The sequence below is a fragment of the Pongo abelii genome, chromosome 1 (genome assembly GCF_028885655.2).
Source record: "Pongo abelii isolate AG06213 chromosome 1, NHGRI_mPonAbe1-v2.0_pri, whole genome shotgun sequence".
In the NCBI taxonomy this organism is placed as follows: Eukaryota; Metazoa; Chordata; class Mammalia; order Primates; family Hominidae; genus Pongo; species Pongo abelii.
The window spans coordinates 97,848,257-97,856,905 of NC_071985.2; the positions used below are offsets into that span (position 1 = coordinate 97,848,257).

At 48.2% G+C, this 8,649-nt stretch overlaps 1 protein-coding gene across 1 annotated transcript; it reads right to left on the bottom strand.

The window, feature by feature from the left end:
• Window positions 1–2,974: 2,974 nt before the first annotated feature.
• On the bottom strand, window positions 2,975–7,044 carry KPRP (keratinocyte proline rich protein). The gene is made up of 3 exons (XM_002810191.2): window positions 7,010–7,044; window positions 5,197–5,509; window positions 2,975–5,157 (listed from the first exon to the last, which is right to left on the bottom strand). The coding sequence occupies exons 2-3, from the start codon at window positions 5,479–5,481 to the stop codon at window positions 3,703–3,705; spliced, it is 1,740 nt and encodes a 579-aa protein (XP_002810237.1). The 5' UTR covers window positions 5,482–5,509; window positions 7,010–7,044; the 3' UTR covers window positions 2,975–3,702.
• Between the last annotated feature and the right edge of the window lie 1,605 nt (window positions 7,045–8,649).

An 8,649-nucleotide genomic window follows, 5' to 3' on the forward strand; every position in this document is an offset into this window, starting at 1 on the left:
GGGGACCTGCTGCCCAGACCTGGGGGAGGTCAGGACTTCTTAGAAGTGAATGCCACTTTCTCACAGCCAGTTATGTATTTCTTCAATATTTTGAGGGAGTGAATGATCTGCCCCCAAGCATCCCCGGGCAAGGGTTCCTTGTCTAGCAGTGCGTTTTCGAGGCTATGGGAGAGATCTAACAAGAATCGCTTCCCAAACTGGAGCTTCCAAGCCTCTCCCTACCTTGCCCTCCTCACTCCCACCCAGAGGCCTGGGTGATGGAAACCTAGAGATGCTCTGTGGGGCCAAATTCAGGCCCTGCCAAGCCCCTGGGGGATGTGCCACACAGCAAATTCAACTCTAGAGTAGCTTGGATTTTAAGAGAGGAGGCAGATGTGGAACTGAAATAACCCATTCAGTGATTGACAGAACTCCAAAATTGTGGGAAAATAATTGTGTTAAAACAGGAAAGATCTTTGGAAGAGGCAGGGACAGTGACTAAGATCAAAGGTTCCATATGTGGTAGAAAAGAGTGCAGACTGTGAGTCACGAGTGGCCGTATGGCTTGGGCAAGTGCTTAAACCCTGAGTGCTTAGGTTTTTAATTTTGCAAAAGGGCAAAATAATAATGCTTGCCTGACCAAATATTACAGGAATTAGAGGATGGATAGATATGTAGATATGTGTCTGTATACACGCACACAGATATACACATACTATATATGTATATTAATATTCTATCTGCATACGGCATTTCACCAAACCAGTGGTGACCAAATGTTCCTGGGCATCAGCAACACCAGGAGAGCTGGTTAAAACACAGCTTGCTGGGTCTTTCTCTCAGAGTCTTTACTTCATTAGGTCTGGGGTGATGCATTTCATCTGCATTGCTAACAAGGTCTTAGGTGTTGCCAATGCTGCTGGTTCAGGTACCATATTTTGAGGATATGCACTGACAGTAAACAAGGTTATGTCTGTCTCTCTAACCAGGACCATCCTAGCAGACGAGCAATAAATATTGCCCAATAAATACATGAATGAATGGATTTCACATGAAGGGCCTCAGTTTCCCTTTATATGACACAGGGTTCTACTAGTTGGTTTCTGAAGTCTCCACCATCAGCCTGGCAGAACTAGATTCCTTAGGCAAGGGAGACACATACTCAGAGCTAGGCCCTGGATCTGTTTCTCAACTATGGCTCTGTAGCTGTGAGGTCCTCTGGGGCATGTACTGTGAGGAGCAGGGCAATGCATCAGGCCTTCAGAGGCCTGGGCCAGAGCTGCCCTCCGCTGTCATCCTAAGTGGAGCTTTTTCATTCTCTCTCCCTGAGGGAGGTCCTGTCCTCCAGCACCCTCATCCTCCAGAGCCACATCCCCACCCAGCATTCATCGAACCTGCAAGGACTGAGAGGAGAGTCACTGCTGTCTCTTCTTCCCCTCCAGCCCTTACCTTCATGCTGCCAAGACCACCCATGCCTAATGGAATCTCGGAGCAACTGAGGAATGCAGAGTCAGGCTCAAATTCTTCCATAAAAGAAAACAGAAAGAAAAGTAAATAATTTAGTTCTTTTTTTTTTTTTTTTTTTTTGAGATGGAGTCTTGCTCTGCTTCCCAGGCTGGAGAGCAGTGGCATGATCTCAGCTCACTGCAACCTCTGCCTCCTGGGTTCAAGCAATTCTCTTGCCTCAACCTCCCGAGTAGCTGGGATTACAGGTGCATGTCACCACACCCGGATAATTTTTGTATTTTTAGTAGAGAGACGGGATTTCGCCATGTTGGTCAGGCTGGACTCGAACTATTGACCTCAGGTGATCAGCCCTCCTCAGCCTCCCAAAGTGCTGGGATTACAGGCATGAGCCACCATGCCCGGCCTAGTTCTGAAAGAAGGGGAGTATCCCCAGAGAGCCTCCAGGTGCTTCATTCTTCGGCTGTGACTGTGGCCCTAGAGCTGGGCAAAACCCAGTTAACCAAACCCAGGCCTGAAGTCCTTTACTCCTAGACCGGGGGCAGAGTTATTCTCCCCGTTCCCTCATCCCCTTGCCTTTTTCTTCATCCTTTCCATCTGGGGCCAACGACCCTGAGGGAATATTGAAAACTCACAAGACAACCCACTTGGTCTAGGCTTAAGAAGCTCACACCATGGGTACAATAAACTAAAGAAGAAAGGTAATAAATTAAAATGAAAATTCATACTATGTCATATCCATCAGGATGGCTATTACCAAAACAAGACAACGAACAGAAAATAACACATGTTGACAAGGATGTGGAGAAATTAGGACTTGTACCTTGTTGGTGGGAATGTAAAATGATGCAGTCACTATGAAAGATAGTATAGCAGTTCCTCAAAAAATTAAAAATAAAATTGCCTACAATCCAGTGATCCCACTTCCAGATATCTATCCATAAGAATTGAAATCAGGGATTCACAGAAGTATTTGTATACCCATGTTCATTGCAACACTATTTACTACAAGAAAAAAGGTGAAAGCAACCTAAGTGCCCATCCATCCACTGATGAACAAATAAACAAAATGTAGTATGTACATGCAATGGAATATTAGTCAGCCTTGAAGAGGAAGGAGATTATGGCACATGCTACAACTTGGATAAACCTTGAGAACATTATGCTAAGTGGAGTAATCCAGTCATAAAAGGAAAAATAATGCCTTTTTCTACTTATATGAGTTGCCTAGAATCGTCAAATTGATAGAGACAGAAATGGTGGTTGCTAGGGGCTAGAAGGAGCAAGGAATGAGGAGTTATTATTTAATGGATGAAGATTTAATTCAGCAAGATGAGTTCTGTGGACAGATGGTGGTGCTGGTAGCACAACAATGTGAACGTACTTAATGCCATTGAATTGAATGCTTAAATATGGTGAAGATGGTAAATTTTATGTTACGTGTGTTTTACCATCACAATTTAAAATAGCAACAATAAAAACCTCATCTCAGCAAATCAAGGAATAAAAGCAGGAACGACTCAGGACTCAGGCAGTGGGTACATCATGATCTTTATTGTCACATGGCATCCTCTCACCTCAGTTCCTACAGTTGAGCATCAGGACAGAACATGGTTCAAGCTGCCAACCCACAAGTCTTGCTAAGCAACAGCCCGCCCCAGGATAGATACTGAGATTTAGAGATTCTCTGACTCCACTCAGTTGGGAGTTTACAACCTAGTTAGGCAGATAAGGAAGACATGCCTGCAAAGTGAAATAACAATTCGAGAGATGTCACCAGGCAGTTACCAAGTAGTGCGGAGGATGCAGTGAGTTCTAGGAAGTCAGCACAGGTTCTTGTGAGTGGGAACAAGCAAAGAAGGCTCCAAGGGAGAGGCACTGAAAGATGGGTTGGATTTCAGAAGCTGGGGAGGAGGAGAGAAGTGGTCCAGGCAGAGTGGGAAAGAGTGAGCAGAGGCTTGGAGGCAGGGACATCTAAAGTACGGCCTGGGGAACACCCAAGCTGTGCCCAGTGGCCAGATTGGTCTGGCTAGAGCTGAGGATGTGTACAGGCGAGGAGTGACACGTGAGGCTGGAGAGGCATCTGAGACCCAGGTGTGGATCTTTGGATGATAGGCAAAGGAGTTTGGACATCACCTTCGTAATAGGGAGTCTCTGAATATCTTTGGAGAGATTCAAACAAGAGCGCACTGGAAATTGTGGAATAGGAGGAACAACATTTTCAGAGCAGGAGAGAGGGTTGTCTCAGTCACCTTTCCTTTAAAAATAAGCACTCTTTGCTTCCCCTTTCACTCCAGCAAAGGCATTGCCTTGGTCTCCATGGCCATCCTGAACCCTCCGCTCTGGAAACACATCACCAGGCCCACAGCCAGCACCACTCTCTTGCCCCTGGTTATAACTGGATGGGTTACAGTAGGGAGCTTCGGTGTCTAGGCGGTGTGGACTAGACTCACGACAGCCTAGGTCTCCTGGGTATGGAACTGGATTTGGGCCCCAGCATGGGCTGGGGCTGCGCCAAGGCTCCCTGCAGGGCTCCGGGCTTGGGCAGGGCGCCGGCAGGGGAATTGGCTCTGGTCGTGGACGAGGCTCTGGGTGCTCACAGGGCTGCAGACGTGGACGTGGCTCTGGAATTTCACACTGCACTGGGCGAGGAAGGGGAACTGGCCGCGGTGTTGGACGTGGTGCTGGAAGTGGTTCTGGATACAAACAAGGTTCTGAAAGTTGTCGTGGTAGAGGACGCGGGCGTGGTTCTAGACTTATGCATGGTTCTGGGCGCAGACGTGGACGTGGAGCAGGAGGTGGACACAGCTGCAGTGGTGACTCCGGACACTGGTCAAGACGCCGTGGTGGACAGAAGCTTGGGAGCGGACGTGGCTCTACGTGTGGCCTCAGCTCGGGGCAGGAGGCGCCCCAGGAGGGCTGCGGGCCACAGCTCTGGGAGCGGCGTCTGATGGGAGGAATCTCAACAGGACATCTCTGTGGGGGAACCTGCCTGGGGCAGCACGGGGAGGAAATCTCGATTCGGCACTTGGGGCCATGTCTCTGAGAGCAGCTTGAAATGGGGCGGCGAGGACAGCGACTGTTATATATGGGTTCAGAGCGGCGGGGTGGGGTGCAGTAGTTAGGGAAACCTTCAGAGGGTCTTAATGGCAGGTAGCTGCTGGAGCAGGGCTCAAAACGTCTTGGTGGTGAACAGCTGCGGGGGAAAAGCTGCAGCCGCCGAGGAGGAGGAAGGCATCTGCTGGTGCTCCGAGAGCGGTGCTGTTCAGTGAAGCTCCCATAGGAGCCCTGGGTCTGGCACTGGGGCACACAGGGGCTAAATGAAGCCCGGGACCGATACTGAGGGAAACAGCTGCTGTAGGAAGGCCTTGACTGGAACTGGGGGGTGTAGTTGTTGTAGGTAGCCCTTGACTGAAACTGGGGGCCACAATTGCTGTAGAAGCCTTGATACTGGCACTGGGTGGAGACTCTTCCCTGAGTCTGGCACACTGCAGGATGCCCTCCATATATCTGGACAGGCTGAGGAGCTGGACAGGGTACATAGTTCTGGACTGGGCATTCTACATAACAAGTTTCTGTGTAACAAACTGGAGCACATTCTACGAAGCAAGTCTGAACAGGTTGTGAGGCTTCGCACTGCACGTAGGACACCTCAGATTGGCATGGAGCCTGGCTTTGAACAGAGGAAGTTTGAGATTGGGATGCAGCCTGGCCCTTCACCTGGGTGGTCTTAGACTGGCACGGAGCCTGGACCTTCATCTGGGTGGTCTTAGACTGACATGGAGCCTGGCCTTTCACCTGCTTGGTCTTAGACTGGCACTTCACCTGTGTGGTCTGAGACTGGCATGGAGCCTGGTCTGTCACCTGGCAAACTTGAACTGGGCATGATGCAGGGCACTCCACAATTTGCATCTCACAAGGGGCTTGAACCACCACTTGGCTCTGGGCAAAGGGGGAGTGAGAAGAGCAGAAGGAGGGACCCTTGACGCAGCACTGTTGGAGCGGCAGGCAGCACTGGATCTGCTGCTGGTCACACATGGTCCTGATGCAGCCAGTCAAGAGTGACCTGAGGGCAGAGAGACCAGGGTCAGGAGGGTGAGAGTTGGAGAGGGGGTGCCAGGACCTAGAGGAAGACACCCTGCATCTTCCCTAGCTTTTCCTCCTCCACCCTCAACTTTCACCCAAGTGTCCTGACTTAGTTGGACCCAGGATTAATCTGTTAGACCTGCCCTGGGTCTGTCAAAGGGCACATCCAGGGTTGCAGATGTCCAGGATCTCCCTGGGGGTGGACCTACCAATGCCCAGAAAAGAGGGCATTGATGACAAAAGGATTCTCCTTTCGTCTCCACACTTTCTCACATCCAATGTGGTCTGAGCAGCCCTACAGGAAGTAGAGATAACAACTTGCTCCCAAGGCTATAGCCCAAAGTGGAAACTCTATTCCCACAGGAGCTTGGATTTACTCACACATGTGCACTGGCAGTACACATAAATGTGCAAACATGTAAGAACGTACATATGAGAATAAGCACTCAGCACCATCTGCATTCACATAATGTCAAAGCATTCACTGGAAAGCAGGCAGCTTGAACCCAACATTAAATGTTTGTTTCTCTATATTCAATGTTTTTAGATAAATTCATTTAAACATGACACAATGTTTTGAAATAAATTCATTTAAACATAACACAATGTTTTGAAGTAAATTCATTTAAACATGACACATGCAAAACGTGCCCATGCAAAACACACCAGCCTTGGAAAGACTCTGGCCACCATGACAACTTGCCCAGTCAGGTTGCTGTTGCTAATCACCTGAAGTGTGACAGTCTGCAGGCCTCAGAAATGTTTTTCCCCAGCTCTTCTTAGAGGCAAGGTGGAGTTACCTAAGTTGGAGTAAGCCAGAAAGTCCAATGTTCTTAATCAGAAGACGGACATTCTGCCTTACTTAAAGATCAACGCAGCTGGGGCATTGCAAACATAACGTGAGGGCTGCAGGCATACACCCTGACACCATGCTTAGCCGGGAAGAGCACAGGGCAGCCTCACTCGTCTGCTTGTGTCAGATCCATGTGTTTATGTGCAGGCAGCCCACTGACCAGCAAAACAAGATCATTTGACAACAGGCTCATCCAACAAACTGCCTTTCAATAAGCTCCCCAGATGCTCCTAATGAAGGTTCAAACCTTCTATTTTCAATTTATAGAGAATACCTACATATCTATTTCCCTGGGGAAGGTAACCCTTCCACACACAACTTTGCTCATAAGGTGTAAATTGCTAATGTGGCTTTTCCAGAAAGATCATGAGAGAAAATGGTACCTGAGGATAAGTTCAGGGTTATCAAAGGCAAATACACTGGCTTCACAGCCCTAGCTCATCTCATAAACTCTATAGCTATGCTTCTGTCTCCTAAAAGCTCACCAGACTTTTCTCCTCAGGTTAATGCACCCCTCGCCCTCCCTGGTTCCTAGCTTCCCCCTTATTTGTGCCTCACCACTGTGAACCTGGGCTCCCCCTGAACATCACACCCACCCCAATCCCAGGATCCAGTTCCTAGACTCACCCTTCTCACAGGCAAGCAGTCCTTCAGGCTGAGGCATCTGGGAAGAGGGCTGTCTTTATATAAAGGGTTCTGGGTCTGGCTTGGGCCATGAGAAAGGTGGTTGGCATCTGCCTGGCGCATCACCCGGGCTGGCATTCCAGCAGCCAGTTCCCTCCCTCTGTGCCTGCCCTTGCCATCACCTACAGAGTGTGGGAGTGTCTTGTCTTAGTGTTGAAGCCTCAGGACTATGAAGAGCAGATTCTTATTTTCTTCCTCCTTCATTGCCCTAACAGTTTCTTCTCCATCCCTAGAAGACCTGATGGTCAGGAGATGAGGAGTGGCAAAGGTATCTCCTCTCCTAAAAGATTATTGTATCTGCCAACTTCCACTTTGCTTCAGATTCTTACCAGAGTGACGTAAAAGAGGAAGTGTTTTCTAACTTGAAGTAATTTAAGTTACTTCAAAGATAGAGGCAACTCTATAGAAGGATGAGCCCATGGGGCCAAAGGTGAGTCTAACATCCAAGGCCATGTACTTATAGCTATGCAACCTTTATAACCAACCTGAATATCAAATTACTCTTCTGCAAAATAGAGATAATTAAATCTTTCCTGAGTGTTGTGAGGATTAAGGCAAAAAACCAAACACTGCATGTTGTCACTCATAGGTGGGAACTGAACAATGAGAACACATGGACACAGGAAGGGGAACATCACACACTGGGGATGGTTGTGGGGTGGGGGGAGGGGAGAGGGATAGCATTAGGAGATATACCTAATGCTAAATGACGAGTTAATGGGTGCAGCACACCAACATGGCACATGTATACATATGTAACAAACCTGCACGTTGTGCACATGTACTCTAAAACTTAAAGTATAATAAAAAAAATCCATCCAAGAATGATGTTTAAAATATCTCAAATCCACTCAGGGTAAATGCTGGCCATAAGCCACAGGCACTGCTGAATCACGGGTGCCTGCTGCCTCCCCATCCTGAGTTGAGCAAGTGGATGGCTGCATAGCAGGTGCTCAGTCAGTGCTGCAGAGCAGTATTTGAAGGCAGCACCAGGCAGGTAGTGCTGTGGAGTAGCCCTTAAAGGCAGCACAGTGCAGGGCAGAAATAATAATCTGGCACTCTGTGAGCCACATAGAGTCAAAATGGACAGCTCTTTATGTTTTCCCTCATAATACTTCATTAATCATTAGTATTTAAAAATAGGGAGATTTTATTAAAGCTTCCAGAAATTCAGATTTTCTTCTGAAATAAAAAGATCTAGCATAGTTGAAGATACCTTCCATCAACCTGATTAGCAGCTGCCCACCTTAGATAGGGCATTGCTATAGTTTGGGTGTTTATCCCTTCCAAACCTCATGCTGAAATTTGACCCCCAGTGTTGGAGATGGAGCCTAATAGGAGATGTTTGGGTTATGGGGGAGGATCCCTCATGAATAGATTAATGCCCTCTCTGGTAGGGGTGGGGGTTAAGGTCTCGCTCTATTTGTTCCTGCAAGAGCTGGTTGTTAAAAAGAGCCTGGCACCTCCCTCACCCCTCTCGTGCTTCCTCTCTCTTCATGTGATGTCTGCACAGCCTGCTCCCCTTCACTTTCTACCATGAGTGGAGGTAGCCTGAGTCCCTCACTAGAAGCAGATACTGATGC